We start from the raw sequence: 24,331 nt of genomic DNA, 5'->3' as shown, positions 1-24,331 counted from the left end.
CCGGGGCCAGCCTCCCTGACCCCTGTAGCTGGTTAGTAAGTTTTGCACTTGGAAAGTGCCAGTCCACCTTTGTATCTTTTGTGTGATGTGTGAACTTGTAGGATTAACTTGTCAATTTCTGCAGCGATGTCAGCAGGAATTTGGAGAAGGACCACAGTGACCTTGTGGACACATGTGGGAAGTGTTGTCCACACTGCCTGTGGCCCGTGAGATGGATAGTTGGTCCCCAAAGGTCTGGCGAAATATAAGATCCTTAATTACGTTTCAGATTTTAGGCAACACGTGCAGTAAAAGTGTCCTTGCCTTCCCCAAATATGCTGCAAGCTCTGTTTTCCAGGTGTTACCTGACTGAGGCAAGGTTGTACTCGGGCTTTGTCGACCAGTCTGCCCTGTATATTGTACTTAGATTTGGCTCATTTTCCGCTTCTTCAAGTGAATACAGTCCCTTAGTGAAGCTACTGGAGACACATGCACAGCTGTCTAGTGTCCCCAGGCTGTGGCAGGCTGAATGGATAGAGTTCAGGGCGTCCAGGGCGCTGTGTTCTGTAGAGGTGACCGTCGGAGCACCAGACCTGCTTTTGCCTGCCAGCAGAGTGCCCAAAGCCACTCCATCTCCTTCACTCAGCTCTCCTGTCCTCTGTCCTCTAGCAAGACACACTGGACGCAGACATCCACATAGAGACAGAGGATCAGGGCATGTATAAGTACATGTCTTCCCAGCACCTCTTTAAGCTGTTGGACTGCCTGCAGGAGTCCCATTCCTTCTCGAAGGCCTTCAACTCCAATTACGAGCAGCGGACCGTCCTGTGGCGAGCAGGTATGGCCACACATATGGCAAGCAGGTAGACCCGGTGGCTACATGGTCACCAACCTAAAACGTGAGTCTCCTGATGATTTCAGGGTAGCTAGGATAACCTGCTGGTACTTTCCAGCCTGATACTGGCCACGTTTTGTCCTCATCCCAAAGGCACTGTTTGATACTTGGCAGTTTCTCAGAGCAAATCAGGACATTTTGCATTAAATAAAATGTAAAATAGGATATTACAAATGTGTGATAGTCTCGGAGGAACAGAAGCATTCGTTTCCTGAGATTTAAGATGTTTTCTGTCTTTTCTGCCTCCAAAAATCAATACATAAATCCCAGAAGTGATTATATTCTTCTCTGGGATGATAAGGAAATTTTCATTATTTTTGAATGTACCTAAAAGTTATACTTTATGTAGATTTTTTTAAAAGATTTATTTATTGGAAAGGCACACAGAGAGGGGGAAATACAAAGGTCTTCTGTCCTCTGGTTCACTCGCCAAGTGGCCACAACGGCCATAGCTGAGCCGATCCGAAGCCAGGAGCCAGGAACCTCCTGCGGGTTTCCCACATAGGTGCAGAGTCTCAAGAGTTTGAGCCATCCTCGACTGCTTTCCCAGGAGCTATTGCAGGGAGCTGGATGGGAGGTGGAGCAGCCAGGACCCCATATGGCATCCTGGCAAACACAACATGAGGATTTAGCTACTAGACTATTGTGCCAGGCCCTTTATGTAGCTTTTTTTTTTTTTTTTTTAAGATTTATGTTTACTGGAAGGGCAGATATACAGAGAGAAGGAGATACGGGCCCAGTGCAATAACCTAGCGCAAAATCTTCACCTTACACTCACTGGGATCCCATATGGGTGCCGGTTCTAATCCCAGCTGCTCCGCTTCCCATCCAGTCCCTGCTTGTGGCCTGGGAAAGCAGTCGAGCACAGCCATTATGTAGCTTTTAAAAGTTGTTTGACACGTGGCGTGAAGGCATCTTCCATCCGCTCATTTACTCCCCCCGATGACCATAAGAGCAGTGTGGAGCAGGCTGAAGCCAGTAGCCAGGAACGCCTTTAGGTCTCCCCCACAAGTGGACAGGGGCCCTAGCACTTGGGTCATCTTCTGCCTTCCCAGTTGCATTAGCAGGGAGCTGGATCAGAAGTGGGGCAGGCAGAACTTGAGTTAGTCCTCCAGTATGGTGTCATAAGCTGTGCCATAACACCAGCCCCTTCCTACATAACTTTTGCATTGCCTTCATTACTTTTTCTCCCAAAATGCCTACTTTTGCTCACAAACCGTCCTTTTTCTCTATGGCTTTAAAACAGAGATGCTGTGTGTCTTTGTCTGTGATAAGGTTGAGCTTGTGGGAGGGATTTGCACCTTGTGCAGCTGAATGGGACACCTGTGTTCCTAAAGGTGTGTTCTTCAATGCGCTCTGCAACGTAGAGGAGTTCCACTGAAGCAGATACTGTGGCACAGCAGATGGGGCCACCTTTAGGGATGCCCACACCCCAAATCAGAGTGTTGAGTTCAGCAGCTGGGCATCTGAGCTGGCTTCCTTGTAATGTGCCTGGGAAGGCAGTAACTGAAACCTAAGTGTTTGGGTGCTGGCCACCCATGTGGAAACCCAGATGGAGTTCCCGGCCTCTGGCTTTGTCCTGGCCCCATGCTAGCTGTGGAGGCGTTTAGGGAGTGAACCCGTGGATGGGGAAATCTCCCTTGTTCTGCCACTCTGCCTTTTTAAATTAGACCATCTCACAGGAAGAAAAGCACTAGAATTCTTGAGCACTGTTACTTTGAGCCGATGGAAGTGATGACGTCCCAGGGGGCAAATCCAAGTGGCAGAGTGAATACATGTGACACCGAGGAGGCCCTCTGGAGTCTGATGCCCCAAAGTAGCCAGTGCACACATGGTCACTCAGCATTATACACCTAGTACCGTACACTACTAATCATTGTCTGATCTCCAGGTTTTAAGGGCAAGTCTAAACCCAATCTCCTAAAACAAGAAACCAGCAGCCTGGCCTGTTGTTTGAGGATCCTGTTTCGAATGTATGTGGATGAAAACCGTAGGGATTCCTGGGAAGAAATACAGCAACGACTTCTAACGTAAGAAGACTTAAGGTCCACTACGGAGACGGTGGGAGAGCCGGGAGGGAGTCCCAGGCAGCGAAGCAGAGCCTTCGCCCCAGCTTCTGGGCGTTGGAAACTGCCAGGATCCCACCGCCTCCTCCAGCCCCACCCCGCAGGACTCAGAAGCCGTGACACTCAGTCCTGGTGGCAGTGGGGTCAGGCGTGGGCTTTCCTGCAGGGCTTGGGACACTGGATGGGGTCGGCACAGCATGCCCCAGGAGTGCAGAAGTGCTGCTTCTGTCTGACAGCTGTTCCACTCTCCCAGAATCTCCTCCAGAAGGTGTTTTAGAAATAGTGGACTTCATACCAAATATACTGAGTGCAGAGTGCAGGACAGAATGAGAGCAGCTCATCTCCGGAGTGAGATGACGGTCTGGCCTGCGCAGGAAGAGGCAGTCATTGAAAAGTGAAATTTAAAACATAATTTTCATAAAACTAAGTTTCACCCAGGCCAGGAAAAAAAAGCAATAGGTAAAACTGTACTTTCTGGCAAATTTCAAGAATAGTTTTTGTTTTTAAATAGAAGACCTAGAAGGAAATAGGCCAGAACATTGTGGCTGATAGTTTTTTATTGTGCTGCAGGTGTTAGCTAAGCCCAGCCCTAGCCATGTGCCTAGCCTGAGCATTATCTGTCCATTAGCATCCTGACTCCGCCTTCACAGCAGCCACTTGAGTTTGGTGCACTCATGTATCCCATTTTCTGGCTGAGGAAGCTGAGGCCCAGAGTGGCGCTCGGCAGGTGCTGCAGGTGGGAGGGGGTCACTCACCTAGTGGCACTCATCAGCTGTCTCCGGGGCCTCTCACATTTCTTGCAGGGTGTGCAGTGAAGCGCTTGCCTATTTTATCACAGTGAACTCTGAAAGTCATCGGGAGGCCTGGACAAGTCTCCTGCTGTTACTTCTAACCAAAACCCTCAAGATAAATGATGAAAAGGTAATAAGGCACCTGACAGGTGCTCTAAGACAAGCAGTTTGAACTGACTTCCTATCAGAGTTGGAGGCATTCTTCCCTCGGTGCTCCAGGGTGCTTGCCTAATGGGCCCATCCACATTCATTGGAGAGATGTGTCATTCGCTCCCGCCGTGGGGGCCCCGGGTGCAGGGGCTCTTTCTCTCGAGGGGCTTCACTTGCAGAGGGCTGATGTTTAAATAAGCGTGCTGCTGGGAGCCGGGTGGTGATTTTCAGTGCATGTTGGGAGGGGTGAGGTTGTGAAACACTGGCTGAGACCTACGAATTAGCCTTACAAAACCAAAGGACTAGGGTGGGCCTTGGGCCCAGCAGGTAAGATGTCCACGCACCACCCGTGGGTGCCTGCATCTAGTCCTCACCTGCAGCTCCTGCTGAGGCGGACTGTGGCATGCAGCCCTGAGTAGTGGATTTCTGCCACCTGCCTGGGGGACCTGTCTTCAGCCCCAGCTGGGGAATGAACCCAGTGAAGGAGAGCTCGCCCTCTCTCTCTCCTTCCCCTTAAAATTTTTTGAAAGAAGAAGTACTTTTGACAACAAGGCTATCCTGATATACTTTTCTCAAAAAGAAGTTTAAGCAACTTTTAAAAAATTTTTAAAGGCGTATTTACACATGCAAAGACAGATAAAAAGGGATCTTCCATCCACTGGTTTACTCCGTAAATGGCCACATTGGCCATAGCTGGGCCAGTCTGAAGCCGGGAGCTGCTTCTGAGTCTCCCATGTGAGTGCAGGAGCCCGAGGATCTGGGTCGTCGTCATCTGCTTTCCCAAGCACAGGAGCAGGGAGCTGGGTTGGGCATATAGCAGCCAGGACTCAAACAGGCGCCCAGGTGGCGTTCTGGTACCTGCCGGTGGCTTCACAAGAAAAGGCACTGCTACTTTCCAGAAGTTTTAGGATGAGATGAATACGTTTGGAAAACTGCTGTTAAAAAAAAAAAGTTTCATGTCTAATTTTGTCTGTTTCTTTCCCAAGTTCAAAGCACATGCTTCAAGGTACTACCCCTACTTATGTGAAATTATGCAGTTTGACCTGATCCCCGAGCTCCGAGCAGTGCTGCGCAAGTTCTTCCTACGGATAGGTGTAGTCTACAAGATATGGATTCCAGAAGAGCCACCGCAGGTGCCGGCGACACTGTCACCAGCGTGGTAGCTCTGGACCCCGCGGCCCACTCCTGCAGCTCTGCAGCTCATCCCAGCGGGTCAGACGGGGACACCAGGTCAAAGGTCGCCCAGGAACGAGGGGCCAGCGTGTCTGCTTGGCTCTCAGGATGGCCTGGAGAAGGATGACGACCTCTGTGCTGGCCTCATCCACATCCCCGACCAAGGCTTGTGGTGTGTCATTCACTGTCACCTCCCGGGCAGCTTTGCTCGTCTCTGCTGTTTCATTTCACTGATTGAACTGTCCAGTCTGTCCTCGTACATGCCGTCATCTTCCAACAGAGTCCGTGATTGGCTGGCAGCGTTGCGTCAGAGGAAGCCCTCGCCTTGAAGATCCTGAACTTAGCTGTATAGGTTCACGGTTTCTTAGAGAGTGTGTTAATAAAACTTTCTTGTAGCAGCGACCTGCCCCCTAACACATGCTGGGCTGTTTTTGTTGTCTGAGTGTGTCTGTCAGTCGTGAGGCAGCCACAGTCAGCTTAGCTGGGGCAAATTCAGGAAAGGGAACCGTTGTGTTTTGTGCTTTGTTCATGTCAAAGTGATTTTTTTTTAAGTATTTTACAAAAAAAGGAAAAACATTATTGAAGATCGGAGGCTGAATTTAGTCATTAAGTTAGTAGAATTAAAGAGCTATTAAGGCTGAACAGACAGAAAACATAGTGCCTCGTGGCTCTCCCTGGGCTCCCCCTGTTCTAGTAGCTTGGGGAGAAATGTGTAGGAAAATGAGCAGTGTACTGAAGACAATGAACTGCCCTTGGATAAGTATTAACACTCCCAGAACACAGTGTCCATCCAACCCAATCTGAAACCTAATATAGGAAACAGTGATGAAAACGCAGCAGTCATTTAGCCAGAGTTCATGTTTCTTTGAGTAAAAACCCTTGCATTTTTACCTCCCCCGTGTGTGTCGTAGTGCGGCTGCTTTGCACAGTCCCTGTAAAGGGCCCCTGCGTGGGAGGAGGGTCCCTCCTAGGACCCCCTCAGCCAGGAGTCATGGGTGGAGCCAGAGCCAGCCTGGGGCCAACATTGCTGGTCTGTGGCAACAGTGGAGAGGGCACTCGCCCAGCACCTGCGTTCATTGCCCCCCTGGGAGCTGAATGTGCAGGCAGGGTTGCCTGCTGGGCTGCCTTGTGCGGGACCCAAGGCCCGCAAGCAGCGTAGGTGGAAACTCTGTTTATTCTGAGTGTGGGAGAAAGACACACTTCATAGTCGGCCCTCATCCACTGCTCACCTGGAGCACCAGGGAGCGTTTCAAGTGTTTGCAGAGTCCCTGAGCCCTCAGACTGCTGCCCTGCACCCTTAGTCCTGGAAACTGGCTTGTTGGCTGTCGACTCTGGTGCCTTAGGAGTCAGTCATTTGGGAAGCTGTGAAATCAGCTCTTTTTGTTTTCCCCTTGTGGAGGAGGATTTCTGGTGCTTTTGCTAAGAGGCCGCTTTCTTCAGTTCTTGTTTTGCTCTGAACAGCCTCAAGAAGTATTTGATTTTCGCCAGCACTGCTCATCTGCTTTTTTCTTTCCATTCCCCTCCTCCCCAAAAAAAGTGTTTTTAATTTCTCTACCAAAGAAAATCCAAGAGCAGGTTTCCATTCTTAATGTTCAAGAAAGGGGAGCTGCATGGTTTAGCTGGAAGGGAGAGCACAGGAGATCTGTGGATGGAAGCCTTCAGTCTCTGGCATCTGCAGTGACAGAAGCCGTGGGTCCAACGTGCAAACAACAGCCACATCTCGGAGCGCTGGCTTCCCTCAAGGTTTAGGGGGGGAAGGGTGGCGTTTTCCAGCCAACACGTTCCCAGCCTAACCCTGGCTCCTCTTGAAACTTTAGCTGCCAGGAAGGGAGTAAAATGTTGACATTTTTCCATCACTTCCCAAAACATTTCGGCTTGGATTTCTTTTGGTCACTTAAAAGATGGAATTTTGTGAAGGAGGCACTTGAATCAAATCAGCAACAGACTTGGTAAAAACTGGACATAAAACTATCCGGGATCATTCTTGTTCAGTGGTCAGCTGGAGAGGGGAACTTGCCTCCAGTGATAAGCCAAGCAGCCTCGATTCGTGTTCGTGGGCATGAATCCACCAAGCACAGCCTCGGCCTGGAGTTGGGGAAGGAGGAGAGCCAAGTGCCTGCCAAGGCCTTGTTTCTTCCTCAGAAAGTGCCAGGTATTCATTCTGTGCTCCGGGTCTCCAGAAAAGTCGTGATTCACACTCAGTACTGCTGCTTCGAGTGCGTCTCCTCGTTGTCTAAGGAAATCCCCAGTTCTGGCACCTTAACAGCAAGCAGTGGATGGGGAATCTAGTTTCTAATCTGCATCTTTACAGTCAAACACACCTTTTCCTTGTGCATTCCCCACGCACAACCAAAGAACGTGTACGTTAGGAAAACGGTATGATAATAGCTGGAAACACATAGCACTTTGCTCTGGTAGGGGTGTTTGTAAAAATACAGAGAAAGACCCAAAAAAGGGTAGGCTTTCTTGGTTTTTTTTTTTTTTTTTTTTTTTTTTTTTGGTGATGGCGGAGACCTAGTTAGCAGGCTTTACAGCGGTTAAAGGAACCGGTGCGGAGTTTGTTGTCAGGGTGCAGCCAGACGCTGCTTTCAGCAGGGGCCTGGTCTTTCCTTCACCTTAACATTGTCATGGGGTCTCTGTTGAGGTCGACATATCACCTGAACTCCTGGAGTTTTGCCATCAGCAGCTTTGCAGTTTGAGAAACTAAGAAAACCAAAGCTGAATGTTTTAAGAAATGAATATATCTGGAAATCCTTGCTCTTCAAGAAATAAAAAGACTCATCAAAGGTGTAGTTCTCAGTGTTCTAATTTTTAAAACATTTTATGTGCATATTTGCATCAAATATTTCTTTATGTGCAAGATGTATGTTTTACCTCCTTAAAATGCCTAAAAGTTAGTCAATAGTTACTTTGGTTTAATTATACACGATGATTAAGTGCATTTAATATTGATAATTTAATGAAAAGCATTCCCTGCCCAACAGATGTAAACATTTTTGAAAGAATAAGCAGAATTATATATGAAATGCTATGTAAAGTTTTCTATGTAAAATAAAATTATGTATTATACTGTTAAAATATGCTTTGATCAGGTGGTAAATCAATAAAGTTTTAAAAGTTACATTTTTTTTATTTTCTTTTAAAACTTTGTAGAAAATATATATTTTTTTTATTTGAAAGGCAGAGAGCGAAAGAGACCTTCCCTGTGTTGGTTCACTGCCCAAATACCACAAGAGCCTAGGCTGGGCCAGACGGAAGCCAGGACCCTGAAGTTTCCTCCAGGGTCTCCCATGTGAGTGCAGACGCCCAAGTGCTTGGACTGTCAGCTGCTTTCCCAGACCTGTTACCAGGGAGCTAGACCCAAGGTGGAGCAGCCAGGTTTCCAAGGGACACCTCTATGGGATGCATGTGTTGCAGGCAGCAGCTTTTACCTGCTATGCCACAATGTCAGCCCCAGGTTGGTTGATTGGTTGGTTGGTTTTGGCGTAGGAATTCTAGGTCAGAAGATAATCATAGGATTAGGCACAAAATTGGAATTGGACCTTTTTTCCCCCCTTGGGCTACTGGAAAACTTTGGATTGCCCTTGATCTGATTGAAGAGGAAACTGCCAGCCACAGACCCACTTCCCCTGCACCTGTTAAGACCTGTGCTGGATGAAAACCAGCCCTAGGTACCTGCTTTCCTCAGAGAGTCCTGGCAGGTGCATGGCCTGCGGAGGCCGCAGATGAGGCTCCCGAGTCCCTGGGTTCCGGCTAAAGTCACCCCCCCAACTCCACCCCCAAGGCAGGGAAGAAGATATTTTCATGACCTACCTTCTCACTGATAATTTTATTTATTTGAAAGAATTAAGGAGGGAACACAGAGCTGCAATAATAGGGTGCTGGGCCGGGAGCTTGCAACTGCATCTGGGTCTCTCTTGTGGGTAGCAGGCCATGCATCCGTTGCTGCACAAGGCCCCCTGAGCAGGGAACTGGGTCCTACGGGGTGCATTGGGGACCAGCAGGCCTCAGGCAAGGGCTCCCACTGGATCACTCTGGATACTATTCTCACCGTCTTTAGCCACCCCAAAAAGCAGGTTCTTGTGCCATCAGCACCACACCCTCATCCCCCATTTATGGTGCCTGGGGCTGGCTGGGGTCAGTGCCCTTGCCTGAGACCTCTGAGCTAGACAGGAAGCTCCACAGTGACTCCAGGGCTGCCTCTTCAACACCACCAGGCCCCACTGCCCACTCCTGCCTGCCTTCCACTGCAGCCGGAAAGGGCCGGTGGTCGGTGCAGACCCCAGGGGCTCTGGCCTGTGGGTAGATTGTATTTCACATGCTGTGAGTCTAAACAGTGAAAAGTTCTATGTCAGGTTAATAGGTTTCTAAATGCACAACATTCTACCTTTCTTTTTGAATACACTTTTTTTTAATTTTAAAAATTTATTTTTAGGGCCTGGTGCATTAGCCTAATGGCTAAAATGCTTGCCTTGCATGTGCTGGGATTCCATATGGGTTGCAGTTCGTGTCTCAGCTGCTCCACTTCCCATCCAGTTCCCTGCTTGTGGCCTGGGAAAGCGGTCGAAGATAGCCCAAAGCCTTGAGACCCTGCACCCGCTTGGGAGACCTCGAAGAAGCTCCTGGCTCCTGGCTTCAGATTGGCTCAGCTGCAGCTGTTGTGGCTGTTTGGGGAGTGAATCAGCAGATGAAAGATCTTTCTCTGTCTCTTCGCTTTGTACTTTGGCCTTTCCAATTAAAATAAGCAAATCTGAGAAAATCTTATATTATATATGAAAAAAATTAAAAGTGCCATATCAGAGTTCCTGGCTTTGACTCATGGCTGGCTTCTGACCCCAGCTTCCTTCTTGAAGCAGACCCTAGGAGGCTCCAAGTGTTTGGGTTCCTGTGCCCACCCCCGTGGGAGATTGGAATGCAGTTCTCCATGCCTGGTTTCAGCCTGGTCCAGCCCTGGCTGCTATGGGGATTTTGGGAAAACATCTATCTCTCCCTTTCAAATGGATAAAACCAAAATATTAAATGTATAAAAACATCCCTGCACTTAAAGGAAACACCAGTCAGCTATGTCTCAATGTGAGCTGTCTCTGGTCGGTTGTGGCTCATCAGGTTGAGCTGCCACCCACAATGCCACCAACTCATGTAAGCCCAGCTTCCACCAGCCCCCTTGTTGACGTGGTGGGAGAGCAGCAGAGAATGGACCAAGTGCTCAGGGTCCCTGGCCACCCAGGCTCCTGGTTTTGGTCGTGCCCAGTCCTGACTGTGGCAGCCACGTGGGGGAGTGAGCCAGATGATGGAAGCGCGAGCTTTCTCCCTTTGTCCCTCTGCCTTTCCAGTAAATAAACACCTGCTTAGCGCCCTCCCATTGGCCTTCCAAGTCATTGCCTGGCGGAGCATCGGAGCGTCCTGGTCTTTTCACCACAGCACTGCATGTGTTACTGGATGGTTCCTTTCTAAATTCTGTCAAACAGCAGCCCTGGAAGGGAAACTCTCTTTGACCTGAGACGCTCCCTACGTAGCTTGCCTCCTGTCCTACTATTTGCCAGGCCATGACAACCCAAGTAGGTCACTCGATGGGCGCCGACCTCAGGCTTGCAAAGTGGGGGAAGCGGTTGGAGCGGCAGGCGCTGTCACCTGTGACGTCAGCGGAAGCAGCGCGGGATCCCCATTGGCCGTTTGCGCCCTGTAGGCCCCGCCCCCGCGCAGGCCCCGCCCCCCGACCCGGCTCCGCTCGCGCATGCGCCCCGGCCGCAGCCTCGCCGCCGCGCCATTTTGCCGGGGTTTGAATGTGAGGCGGAGCAGCGGTGGGAGTGCGCAGTGCTGGCAGCAGTCCGCGGCTGGGATTCCCTCCTCCGAACCCGGATCCCCACGAGGTGAGGCGCCGGCCGCGCACGACCTGGCGGGGGTGCTTCCGAGGGCCCCGCTGACCGAGGGATGTGGCGCTCCCGCAGCTCCGAGCGCCGGGCCCCTCGGACCGCGCGCCGCCGGGCCTTGGCCTCGGGCCGTGCGCCCAGCGGAGGGAGCCTCGTGTGCCCCCCGACGAGCCTGGCCGCTTCCCCGGCGTCCTGCGGCGTTGCGGGCTCCGGTCCAGGCCCCGCGGCCCTCGAGCTGGGCCAGGGCGGCCTAACGCGAGCCTGCGTGGAGCCCGCCCCTTCCCCTCCGGCGCCGCGCCGATTGGCTCTGCCGGCTGCCGGGGCCGCTGCTCATTGGTCGTCCGGGCGCGTCCGTCGGCGCCGCTGACCGTCGCGGCGTGCACGGGGCGGCGAGGCCGGGCTGGGCCCCGAGTGCGGGGCGCGGGTGGGGAGCGCCGGGGCTTCGCGTACCCTCGCAGCCCTCCGTGCGCTTCGGCGTCCTCGGCTGCAAGGAGGGCAGCAGTCCCGACTCCCTTCGCTGCCCCCCGAGTTGTCGGTGCACGTGTTGGGGTGGCCGTGGCATGAGATGTCCCGGGGTTCACGAAGGCGCTTAGCTGCTGCCTGGGGAATGTCGTTCACGGATGGGCGTTTCGTCTCTCCACACCTCCATTTCTCTATTTGCAGAATGAGGCTTGATAAGCGAACCAGCCGTGGAAGGCGGTTCTGCGGACACCCCGTTGTCGCGGCCACTGTACGTCTCCCCTCTCTCCCCGGTGCTCTCTTCCTTGGCTGCTGCGGCTCTACCGACTTGACCTTTTTCTTTCTTGAACTTTCCAAGCTCCTCCAAATCTTAAAACATTTGCATACACCTGTAATCTGGAAATTTGCGGCATCCGACTTTGCAGAGGCCTCACCCCCGCCCCCAGCTCTCCCTTGAACACCCGCGGACTTTCCTTGTCTTGTACTCTATCCCCTCACTGCCTGGTTGCCTTGCTGTGTCCTGAGGGGTAGGGGAGAGGGGTGCCCCTCCACCTGAGGGCTACCCCGGAGGCATACGGCTTCTCTGGTGATGTCGACCCACCGTAGGCAGTTATGACCAGCTTTTTTTGCGCGTTCCCAGGTCGTGCTGGGCTCCTTGACGCTGCATGTACCCAGGCTCTCCCACTACCCTTCCTTAGCCTTCTCTCTCCTAGTGCAAGGGCCTTCTTCCCTTCTCATGACTGTGTTCTACTTGGAGGACCATGAAAAGCCGCTTCCTGCACAAGATGGGGCGGGGGGCTGGGAGAGAATCGCTCTTGCACAGAATTTCTCATTCTCTCTCTCTCTCTTTTTAAGATCTATTTGTTTTTGTTTGAAAGATTTATAGGGAGAGGAAAGTTCTTTCATCCTCTGGTTCATGCTCCAAATGGCCACAACAGCCAGAGCTGAGCCATTCAGGACCTAGGGGCTTCTTCCAGGTCGCCCACGCAGGCGCAGGGTCCCAAGGCTTTGGGCCATCCTTGACTGCTTTCCCAGGCCACAAGCAGAGAGCTGGATGGGAAGTGGAGCAGTGGAGACACGAACCAACACCCTTATGGGATCCCAGCGCTTCCAGGGGAGATTAGCTGAGCCATTTGTTCCGGGCCCATTTCTCTTTCCGTTTAATGACTTTATTCAGCCTCCACTTAATCTCTGAGACTACAATGAAAAAGCAGAAGTGGACAAGATCCCTTTCTTTGAGCAGCTTTTATCCTGTTGGATGAAAAAGACAAGAACATGAATAAATAGAGATTTATTTTATTTTTTATTGCAAAGTCAGATGTACAGAGGAGGAGAGACCGAGAGGAAGATCTTCTGTCAAATGATTCACTCCCTAAGTGACTGCAACGGCCAGAGCTGAGCTGATCTGAAGCCATGAGTCTGGAGCCTCTTCAGGTCTCCCACACAAGTGCAGGGTCCCAAGGCTTTGGGCCGTCCTCAGCTGCTTTCCCAGGCCACAAAGTAGGGAGCTGGATGGGAATTGGAGCTGCCGAGATTAGAACCGGCACCCATATTGGATCCCAGCGCGTGCAAGGCGAGGACTTTAGCCGCTAGGCCACTGCGCCAGGCCCCAAGGGTGGCTTTTAGGAAGATTTATTTCTGAAGAGAGACTGACACTTGATTGGCTGGCTTACTCCCCTGAGAAGTATGACAGCTGAGGCAGGTGGCCTGGAACTGCCAGGGGAGCGCAAAATTGGTTCGTTGCTTTAAAAGGAGCAGTTCCAGAGATCTTTAATCTGCTGGTTCACCCCACATCTGACTACAAAAGCCATACTGAAGCCAGGAGGTGCTTTGAGTCTCCCAGATGAGTGCAGGGGCCCAAGCATTTGTGCCAACCTCTACTGCTTTCCTAGGTGCTACTGCAGGGACCTGGAAAGTGGAGCGGCCAGGAGCTTTACCCATTACACCACAGTGTCAGTCCTGGAGCCTGGAACCCAGTGCAGGTCTCCACATGAGTGTCAGGGCCAAGGCATGTGGCCCTGCACCTGTCATGTCGTAGGGTACACAGTAGCTGGAAGTGGAGCCAGGGTTGGATTCCAGGCACTCAAGTATAGCATGCAGGCATCCCAGGCAGAGTCTTAAAGCTGTGTGGGATGCCTGCCCCCGAGCTGGCAATGAACAGAGATCAGACAGAAAAGGTGGCAGAGCGGGGCGTTCCTGGCCTGAGAAGTAGGAATATGTTTGGAATAGCAGAGGGACATCTGGTAGCTGGAATGCTGTGTGTTGAAGTACCCCGGGGCTTGGTGGGCTCTGTTAGGGGTTTGTCTTTGATCCCCAGTGGTGTAAGCCTCAGTGAGACCACACAGGGTGGCTTGAGGTGTGGGGGTGGTTCTTGAGGGTTGTGTATGCCAGACAGTTGTCCATTCATTGGGTGTTTTCCCTCTGCCCAGATGTAAGGCCTCAGGGAAGATGCTGTGATATGGAGGAAGGGTTGAAGGGCGCAGCACAGGTCTTAGAGCCGCCCCACTCTGACGTCTGGCAGTGTTAGAGGATTGTCACCTGTGGCCCAGTCAGATCGCTAAGTTGGTGTTGCTAGCCCTTATCCAGAATTCCCATGTTTGTCCTCCATCAGGTCAAGACAACGCCAACTCCAAGAGGAGCATCCGTTATCTGAAGTGCTTGGAACCAGAAATAGTTCAGGGTTTGCAGCTTTTTGGATTTTGTAATTTTTGCATAGACTGTAGTTGAATATACTTTAACTCAAAGATCTAAATTCTAAAATCTGGGGAGTCTCCCTGTTCTCGTGTGGGGGAGCCAGATGGAATTTGGGCTCCTGGCCTCAGCCCTGCAGGCACTGGCTGTTTGGGGGTGAACAGCAAATGGAAGATGAGCCAATCAGTCTTCCTCTTGCTCCCATAACTGCTTTCTAATAAATTTAAAAAATAATAAGAAAAGTTACTTAACAGGGAGATTTGAGAGTGACTGAGTTAGGTACTCTGTTTCTGCTTAGTAGGCCTCTCTGAAAAGGTGTTTTTGTTTTGTTTTAAAATTTATTTTTATCAGAAAGGCAGATGTACAGAAAGATCTATCCACTGGCTCACTCCCCCAAGCAGCCGCAACAGCCAGAGCTGAGCTGATCCAGAGCCAGGAGCTTCTTCCAGGTCTCCCACGCGGGTACAGGGTCCCAAGGCTTTGGGCCATCCTTGACTGCTTTCCCAGGCCACAAGCAGGGAGCTGCTGGATGGGAAGTGGAGTGGCCAGGACTAGAACCTGCGGCAACATGAGATCCTGATGCATACAAGGCAAGTAGCCATTAAGCTACTGCCCTGAGCCCCTGAAAAGAGTTTTAAGTTATTGTTGTTACTGTATTTGTTGTTGTTGGACGGAGAGCTTACTTTCCCTGGTTTTACTCTTCTAGTGTCTAAAGGCAGAAGCTGAGAACTCCAGCCATGTCTTTCACATGGACTGGAGAGTCTAGCTGCTTTAGCTGTCAGCTTCTGCCACCCAGGGTTTGCAGTGGCAGGAAGCTGGACTCTGAAGCAGACAGGATTCAGACCCAGACTTTGTCAGGTGGCATGTGGGCATCCTGGTATGTAAGCCTCTAGACCAAACTCCCACCCAGGAGGTAACACTTGGAATGTGGGCCGCACCCCGTGGAGCTTGGTTGGGACGCAGCTCACTGTGCGGAGGGGACACCCTGAACAGACATGGGACTGGCTTGGAAGGACAGCAATAGGTGACAGATCTCACACGTTCGAGGCACTGCTGAAAGAACAGAAATTAATGATGGCAGAGGAGCTGGTCACTTGTCTGACATATTGCTGAGCTCCGTGGTGTTGTGGCTGCTAGTGATGGATCCTTCTGGAATAATCTGTTCTGACTGAGAATGCAGGTTTTGTCTGGGTGACTGGCCGACTCATCTGTTAGTTCCTGCAACAGACGCTTAATGCATGGTGTGTGCCAGGCAGGTATTGTTACTGTTTTGAAGATTTCTTTTATTGACAGGCATGATGGTGGGGGTAGGGGTGTCTTGGATAAACTGGTTCATTCCGTAAATGGCCGCAAGTGCTGGGACTGGTCCTGGCTGAAACCAAGAGCCTAGAACTCCTTTAGGGTTTCCAAAGTGCTTGGGTGCCCGCTCACAGCCTTCCCAGGCACCTGCGGCAGCAGCTGGGGTGCCTAGCAGACTCCTGTATGAGTACTGTGCCACAGGGCCAGAGCCTGGTAGTGTTCCAGACGCAGGGTGTAGAGTTAAAGGGCCTTATGTGTGGAAACACGACAGGAAACCCGAGGGTTTCAGGGAGACGACTTTAGCCGCTAGGCCATGGTGCAGGGTGCTGGTTTTAATCCTGGCGGTCCCACTTCCCATGCAGCTCCCTGCTTGTGTCCTGGGAAAGTAGTCGAGGACGGCCCAAAGCCTTGGGACCCTGCACCCCACGTGGAGACCCGGAAGAGGCTTCGAATCGGCTCAGCTCTAGTTGTTGGTTGTGCTTGGGGAACGGATCAGCAGACAGAAGATCTTCCTCTCTGTCTCTCCTCCTCTCTGTGTATATCTTCTTTTCAAAAAAATAAAATAAATCTTTAAAAAATGAAATTCTAATTAATTTAGAATGTATTTAAACACTTAAAGTAGATCCAGTCAGTCTCTGTAATGATATGTATCTGCAACCCTGAATATACAGTTAGTAACATGCCACCTTAACTAAAAACCAGCAAAAAATGCTGTGGAATTGAGAGAGCTTGACATCCATTCCCATAAAATGGTATACATTCGATCAGAGGAGGTGCACATATTGGCACAATGTACTAAATGGGCCATGATTGTGGTTTTCCGTTTAAAGAGAAGGACTGTAGTGAAGATAGCACAGACGTGTTGAGGCAGGCGGTTCACTTCAGAAGGTCGTGGCTTCTGAGAATACCTGCTGGCGCCCAGCACTTTGAACCCTCTTTTCTGGCTTATTTTATCAATATGAAAAATTATGGACTTTTTTTCTTTTCTGTTTTGGAACAATACTTCAGAGCATTTGAAAGCCTAGTGACGTTTTCTTTTAACCTTTTGAAAGACCGATGGGGAGAGTTTGTGTCTATGTGTTTACTCCCCGAATGCCCTCTGTGCCAAGGGCCAGAAAGCAGGGGCTGAGTGTGGCTCTTGTTGGAGGCGGGAGCTGGAGACCTTGCAAGCTGCAAGCTTCCCGGGATGCGCATTGCCAGGAAGCTGGAGGTGGGAGTCAGGGGCGGGCCCTCACCCAGCCTTTCCGTCAAGCAGAACGGGCGTCTTAACTGGCTTGGTCCTCTGGTCCCTCTTGTCACGTGGCCATGGTGTGTGTGGGGAGGGCTCCTACCCTACTGCAGTCGTCTGCCATGATTTCCACCAGAAGGGCATCGTCCCTGGGGTAGAAATGGAGTCGGTGTGTTTGAATTTGATCCTGTGAGTGATCTGGGGGCAGGCGAGTTAACCTCTCCTTTAACATGGTCGCATGAACTAAGGAAAGTGAAGCAGTGTTCTCCTAGCGTTATGTGCAGAGTTCATACGTGTGTGTTTGCAGACCAAGTTACCATGTTCCTTCACTCGTTATCCTCTTCTCGTTATCCTCTTCTGCCAGGAATTGGAAACCCTGTGTTATCTGGTCTGAACGCCTTCTTCCTTTGTAACATGGTTCGTCCTGCTTTGTCTGTCTGTCCTTGAAAGTTCCGCCCCACGCACGGCACTGCTGGGAACCCTGCCGGCCACAGTGGCTCTTCCTAGCTTTCAGTAATTAAGATGCTGTCCGAGAGTCACTTGGCTCTCCTATCGGGAAGCAAACGTGTTTCAGAATTTTTTGATTTTCTAGTAACACGTGCTATAGATTTTGCAGCATCCGCACTGGAGTCCGGGGTAGCACCCTGTGCTCCAACAGATTATTTAGTCACAGGGAACAAATTTGCATACTAAGTGAGGCAGTTAATCCATTCCCAGCCTCAGGCAGTTCAGGCATTTTGCCGCCAACAGTGCAGAGGACATGCAGGCTCGCGTGCACACGTACACATCTTTATTAAGATTTTTGTATTTCAGAACTCAGTTGTATGTTATCTTTCCAGCTAGCATGGAACCTTAGCAAGGAAATTGATTGCCTTTTATTGGTAGATATTTTAAACATAAGAATTTAAAGCTTCCTGACTTTTAAAGGTAATACATATGAGTAACTGTAAGCTTTAGAAAATATGAAGTGGCTGGTGCACCCACATGGGATCCTGGCTCATGCAAGGCAAGGACTTTAGCTGCTAGGCTACTGTGCCAGGCCCTTGCAAGTGTGTTTTAAAGATTTATTTGAAAAGCAGAGTTAGATTTTCCATCTGCTCATTCATTTGCCAGATGAGCACAGTGGTTGGGGTTGAATTATGCCAGAGCTACAAGTCTGGAATTCCATCTGGGTCTCTCACAAGGGAGTCCACACACTGCAGCCTTCCCATGTTGCTTTCCTGGGAGAATTAGCAGGAAGATAGATCAGAAGTTGAACAGTTGACTTTTAAACAAACAAAAAAGCTTTTAGAGATTTTTGTTTTTATCAGAAAGGTACATTTACAGACTGAAGGAGAGACGGAAGGATCTTCTGTCCACTAGTTCACACCGCAAATGGCCACGGTTGCTGGAACCAATCTGAAGCCAGGAGCTTCTTCCAGGTCTCCCACATGTGTGCAGGACCCCAAGGACTTTTTTTGGCCGTCCTCAGCTGCTTTCCCAGGCCACAAGCAGGGAGCTGGGAGGGAAGTGGAGCAGCTGGGACTACAACTAGCACACACATGGGATGCCAGCACTTTAAAAAGTGGATGATTAGCCTGTTGAACCATAGCACCAGCCCCACAAGTTGGACTTGAGTCAGTGCCCATATGCACTACCAGTGTTGCCAGCAGAGGCTTAGCGTGCTGAGCCATAGTGCCAGCCTCTAAATAAGAAAACTTAAAAAAAATTTTTATTTATTTTTATTGGAAATGCAGATATACAGAGAGGGAGAGAGAGAGGAAGATTTTGCAGCCGCTATGATGGGTGCTGAGCCAGTCTGAAGCAGAGATTCAGGAGTTGCTTCTGGGTCCCCCACGTGGGTGCAGGGTCCCAAGGCTTTGGGCCATCTTCAACTGCTTTCCCAGGCCACAAGCAGGGAGCTGGATGGAAGTGGGGCTGCCGGGATTAGAACCAGCGTCCCATATGGGATGCCGGTGCATTCAAGGCGAGCACTTTAACCGTTAGTCTATTGCACTGGGCCCTAAATAAGAAAACTTTTTAAAAGATCTGTTATTTTACTTGAAAAGCCAGCTACAGAGAGAGAAGTCCTCCATCTGCTGCTTTACTCCTGTTATTGCAAAGCCCAGACCTGGACCAGTCTGATGCTGGCAGCCAGGACCTCCTTCCAAGTCTCCCAAGCGGGTGCAGGGTCCCAGTGCTTTGGGCCGTCCTCTGCTATTTTGCCAGGCCACAGGCAGGGAGCTGGAGAAGTGGAGCAGCCTGGGCTCAAAGCAATGCCCACAGGGATAAGGGCACAACAAACAGAGGCTTAATGTGCTATGCGGTGGTGCTGGCCTGAAGGTTACCTGTTTCAACAACAGTCCATGTTCCAGACTCCTTTCTCTAAACTCAGAGTCAAGCTCATGTAGGCCATATGGAAAATAACAAAGAAGTGAGGGATGGGCCCTGCCTAATGCGCAAGGATCGTCTGTGTGATTCACTGTGTCCCCGAGTGATGAATTACCGAACTTTTTTGTTTTAGATTCTATAGCAATGGAGCTCAGTGATGCAAATTTGCAAACACTAACAGAATATTTAAAGAAAACTCTTGACCCCGACCCTACCATCAGACGTCCAGGTAAGAACAAATGCTGTTTTGGGTTGGTTTATTCTTTCTGCGCAGTCCGCCAGTTTGTACAGTTTGACAGCAGTCAGGGAGATTGTACTTGGAGTCTCATGGATAGCTTGTGGTGTGTGGTTGACTTTTTTGGTTACATATTTTTTTATGTTTTTGTTTGGTGGAAATAGCTTTTACTTGATCTGTTGTGATTAAAAATACTATTTATAAATAAAAAGTACTGATGAATTAAGATTTCTGGTTCTTTCTGAAAATTGAAACTTCAAGTCTGGCTGTTAGGAATCTGGTGATTGGTCATAGAAGGTACTTGCCTACAGGGTGATGAAGGTCATTAAATCAAGGAATCAGGTCTTATCTGTTAATCCTTCTCTTGGGGTTGGTTTAGTTAGTGTTAATCCTGCTGTTAGGTTGGTTTAGTTAGTGTATTTAAGATGTAGAGTGAGTTCCTCTTCAGTTTTACCAGTTACCTTTAGAAAACTAAGGGTAATCTTAGAATTGCAAGCAGTGTTTGCTGGGAGTTGCTGGGAAGGTCAGTGAGAGGTGGGCCAGGTTCTAACTGGTCATAGATGAATGTGAGTTCTAGTTAAGGGGAAAATACTGTTTGCAACTAGTTGTATTTGGGGATTTAGGCCCCTGGTATAAGCCACAAGAACAGGAAGATATGCACACACATCTGGAACGCCGTGGAGAGCTCCTGGCAGGGCGTGGATGCTGTGACGTGTAGACCCCCAAACACGTGCTATGGTGAGCAGACTCAGAAACACAGTGGTTTTCCTGTTATAACTATACGTCTTTGTAGGGTGACAGTGCTATTTCTTTGACTCTAGGACAGGTTGTAGAAGCAGATTGATTTTCTGGAAAGAGTTATGGATACAACATTTCTCAGGATCATTTGATGTCTTTATGAAATCATGTGGAGATCCTTGATCGTGGAGCTGTAGCAGTCAGGGGTGAACGCTGAGACCTGCAGGCCGTGCAGTCAGTGTGGGTTTGCTGGGAGCGAAGGACGTGAGCGTGGAAGGGGTAGGCTTCAGCCAGGAGCCCGCTTCCAGGGTGCTGGCTGGACTCGGGGAAGCATCGTGGCAGGTTGTGAGATCTGTGTGAGGTGAAGGAGTCGGGCATGTTGTGCACTCACGCAGAAGCGTGTGTGTCCCCGCCTCGTTTTACAGGTCAGCAGTCCTTGTCCTGCACGGAAGGCAGGGTAGACAGAGAAGATAGGAGAACCTCAGACTCAGTACAGAAAGAAAACTGCTAAATGATACAAAACCTGGAAAATGAGATATGGTGAATCCTTGTGCAAAGATTGGAATCTGTAAATTGCTTTATTAGACTTCAGGTTGGAAAAATGAGAAGAATTGTAGGTGATCTATCTCAGAATGTGTGTTGCAAATACATAAAATGTATAAGCTCACTGCTGGTATTCAAACATCTTTAGTTTGAAAAAGCTTTAGGGCTAGTATGGCAGAATGAGATCTGAGCTAAACATTTGACAGTGGTAAGACCTTGTAGTCCTGCTTAACCTCAGTGGCCTTCTCTTGAAAATGAGAATACTGCCACTTAACTTGTGGAGTACTAATGGCATCCTAATGATAATATATGTGAGTCAAGTACTGTGCCCAGTAATGAATGGTAGTATGGGAAAAATCGAATTAAAAGATGTGTATATTTTGCTGCAGAAAGTTTTGAAATCCATGCATCCTGGAGTCTCCTGGCAGTCGGGGGGTGCCATGCAGTGAGCCCCTCTGAGGTGCTGGTTAGGCCACCACTGGCAGTTTGCAGGATTCTGGAAAGAGACAGCAGATGGAATTTCCTCTGTGTCTGCCTGGGCTGGGTGGGAGGCCGGGTGGGGCTTCTCCCTTTATCTCCCCATTTACCCCAGATACAGAAGAGAATGTGGAAATAATAGTCTTACCCTCTTTCCTGTAGCCCTTGAATCTTTATGCCCTAATTAACCATGTAAAGATTTTCAAAAATAAAGGGAAAAAATACTTTTCTTAAAAAATTTATTTATTTGAAAGAGTTACAGCAAGAAGGAAAAGCTGAAAGACTGCCCATCACTGGTTGACTTCCCAAGTGGCTACAACAGGCTTGAGCCATCTTCTATGTTACCAGGTTGTTAGCAAGAAGCTGGGTCAGAATTGGAGCATCTGGAACATGAACTGGCATCAGTAGAGTACTGTAGGTGCCAGCTTTAGATTAAAATAGATCAAAATAGATTTAAAAAATTCACAGAAGACGCATATTAAGAAAAGGTGTGTGGATTGCACAATTTTTGTCTAGCAAAGTAAGCTTTTTTTAAATTGTATTTTTTGATGACTTTACATTATTTTTTTATTCAAGGGGCAGAGAAAGAGCTCCCACCTATTCATCTTACTCTGCAAATGCCCATGAAGGCCAGGGCAAGGCTGAAGCCAGAAACTCAAACCCAGGTCTCCTAGTGGCTGACAGAGCCCACTGCTGCCCCCCTCCCCGGGGCTGCGCCAGCAGGAAAGCGCAGCATGGGAGCCCTAGGCCGGCTTCAGGCCCAGGCACTCACTACGGGACACGGGACGTGTATGTCTTAACTGCTCCCTGTCATCAAACTCTAGGAAGTACCCGCGTCTCCCAGTGGCTGACATGAGTTAAACAACTTTACTTTCATTCCAGTATTACTAAGTTAAATACCAGTGATACTTTCTGGGCCAAGCTTTTTGCCAGAAGTCACTCTCTGTAGCATAAAGCCCTGTAGAGCCGTAGAGGTTCTCTAAGGAGGGTGGCCTAACCTTGTAATTCTCTGATCCTTCAAAGATACACACATGCTTTTCTTTTATAGCGGAGAAATTTCTTGAATCTGTAGAAGGAAATCAGAATTACCCACTGTTGCTTTTAACATTACTGGAGAAGTCCCAGGATAATGTCATCAAAGTGTGTGCCTCAGTAACGTTCAAGAACTATATTAAAAGGAACTGGAGAATTGTAAGTAGTTTCGAAATACTTGTGTAATGTAATGTCCTGTATAAAGGTTCCATATGGGCATTAAAGATAGAAGCTGCTGTTGTTTTTATTTAAATTCAGATAAACTTCATATTCATAAGCTGAATTGCTTGAAAAGGGTGTTATTTGGGTTTCGACCATAACCACTGTTATGGTTAGAAACACTGGGAAGTGAGAATGAATAACTGAAGTAATTTTTGTTGAGGACTAGGAAAATTAGAGCTGAAAAATCCTATTGTAGAATGCAAAATAATTTGGAATTTTTTTTTTTTAAAGATTTATTTTTATTTCAAAGTCAGATATACAGAGGAGGAGAGACAGAGAGGAAGATCTTCCGTCCGATGATTCACTCCCCAAGTGAGCCGCAGCGGGCCGGTGCGTGCCGATCCGAAGCCGGGAACCAGGAACCTCTTCCGGGTCTCCCACGCGGGTGCAGTGTCCCAATGCATTGGGCCGTCCTTGACTGCTTTCCCAGGCCACAAGCAGGGAGCTGGATGGGAAGTGGAGCTGCCGGGATTAGAACCGGCGCCCATATGGGATCCCGGTGCGTTCAAGGCGAGGACTTTAACCGCTAGGCCACACCGCTGGACCCTGAAATTTTTTTAAATTTAAATTTTTGATAAGGGATTTTGGCCTCTGGTAGGGTATGGAAATATAGGGATACTTTAAACACTCTATGCAAAAATAGGATAATAAAAGATAACTTTGAGTGCAAAAAACATTGGAAATTCATACAGTTTTTTCATAAAGCACATTTTTCCAGGAAGTGGGTTTTGTTTTGGTTTTTGGTTTTTTTGTCTTGTTTTTTAATCAAGAGCAAGGAAGAAACTGTCAACTCCCATCTGCTGAGGAAGTACTTTTGAGGGAAACAAGTTGGTTTTAAGTTACTTACTAGTTCCCTGATGTTTTGCTTTGAGGTTGAAGATGAACCAAGCAAAATCTGTGAAGCCGACCGCGTGGCCATTAAGGCCAACATCGTGCACCTGATGCTTAGCAGCCCGGAGCAGATCCAGAAGCAGGTGAGGCTCACGGCTGTGCTCCCAGGGAGGCCGCCTCACGGCCGTGCTCCCCAGACTGGCCACCTCACAGCCGTGCTCCCAGACTGGCCGCCTCACGGCCGTGCTCCCCAGACTGGCCGCCTCACGGCCGTGCTCCCCAGACTGGCCGCCTCACGGCAGTGCTCCCAGGCGGGCCGCCTCACGGCCGTGCTCCCAGACAGCCTGCCTCCAGGACTCTGCGCTGACTCAGCCTTTCCTCTCGCAGCTAAGTGATGCTATCAGCATTATTGGGCGAGAAGATTTCCCTCAGAAGTGGCCAGATTTGTTGACAGAAATGGTGAATCGCTTTCAGAGTGGAGATTTCCACGTTATTAATGGAGTCCTTCGTACAGCACATTCGTTATTTAAAAGGTATTGATGTACTGACATCTGCTTTTAGAATGCTTGTGTTTGCTTGTGGAGCTAATTCCTCCTGTTCCTCCTGTGAACATGATTATCAGAGCGTGAGCCTCTCAGTTCGTTACTGTTTGTTTCCTCTCAAGTTAGAATGCTTGTTTCAGATTGCCCTGTTAACTGTAAAACATGCAGATGTGGTAGACTGCTTGGTTCCTTTAAAGGAAATTCCTCTCCTTTTAACTTTAGAAAAGTCGTTCAGTCACATATGTATCTAGTCACCATCTTGAAGACCTGAACAAAAAGTTGTTAATTTGTGTGTTTTCCCTGTGCTTTTTCTAGATATCGCCATGAATTTAAGTCAAATGAGTTATGGACTGAAATTAAACTTGTTCTGGATGCCTTTGCTTTACCTCTGACTAATCTCTTTAAGGTACGAGACGACATCTTGACACAGTGCCAGTATTTGCATGAATTTAAGAACATTCTTAAATGGTAAAAATGTCTTAATGCCTTTTATGTTGAAAGGTGAGATTACATAAAAATAAATCTTTTTTCTCCTAGCTATTGGGTTAACATTTGTATTCAAATCATGCCATAAGTCTTACCCAGAGTACAACGAAACATAGAGAAAACCAGGATATATTCCCTTAGTCCAGAAAACAGGAACTGACAGTACTGTTGTTTCCTGTGTGTTTTCTCAGTTAGTGGTCTAAGACTCCAGATTTGTCTAATACAATAAGGAAATTAGGACTGGGGGAAAATCA

General features: G+C 49.1%; 2 protein-coding genes across 2 annotated transcripts in view; both read left to right on the top strand.

The window, feature by feature from the left end:
* Window positions 1–5,472, top strand: part of ARFGEF2 (ADP ribosylation factor guanine nucleotide exchange factor 2) — a 93,915-nt gene extending 88,443 nt beyond the window's left edge. Inside the window, exons 36-39 of the mRNA XM_058679333.1 lie at window positions 649–817; window positions 2,766–2,904; window positions 3,744–3,861; window positions 4,868–5,472. Of these exons, the coding sequence (XP_058535316.1) occupies window positions 649–817; window positions 2,766–2,904; window positions 3,744–3,861; window positions 4,868–5,044 (603 nt within the window). The 3' untranslated portion in view covers window positions 5,045–5,472. The remainder of the gene's footprint in view (window positions 1–648; window positions 818–2,765; window positions 2,905–3,743; window positions 3,862–4,867) is intronic.
* A 5,304-nt stretch (window positions 5,473–10,776) lies between these two features.
* CSE1L (chromosome segregation 1 like) overlaps window positions 10,777–24,331 on the top strand; it is a 30,594-nt gene continuing 17,039 nt past the window's right edge. The window contains exons 1-6 of the mRNA XM_004585887.4: window positions 10,777–10,924; window positions 19,105–19,200; window positions 22,013–22,155; window positions 23,091–23,192; window positions 23,437–23,582; window positions 23,907–23,997. Coding sequence (XP_004585944.3) covers window positions 10,789–10,924; window positions 19,105–19,200; window positions 22,013–22,155; window positions 23,091–23,192; window positions 23,437–23,582; window positions 23,907–23,997 — 714 coding nt within the window. The 5' untranslated portion in view covers window positions 10,777–10,788. The remainder of the gene's footprint in view (window positions 10,925–19,104; window positions 19,201–22,012; window positions 22,156–23,090; window positions 23,193–23,436; window positions 23,583–23,906; window positions 23,998–24,331) is intronic.

This window comes from Ochotona princeps, chromosome 22 (assembly GCF_030435755.1).
Source record: "Ochotona princeps isolate mOchPri1 chromosome 22, mOchPri1.hap1, whole genome shotgun sequence".
Classification (NCBI taxonomy): Eukaryota; Metazoa; Chordata; class Mammalia; order Lagomorpha; family Ochotonidae; genus Ochotona; species Ochotona princeps.
Note: the sequence above shows the minus strand (reverse complement) of the source record. Positions and strands in the feature narration are given on the sequence as shown.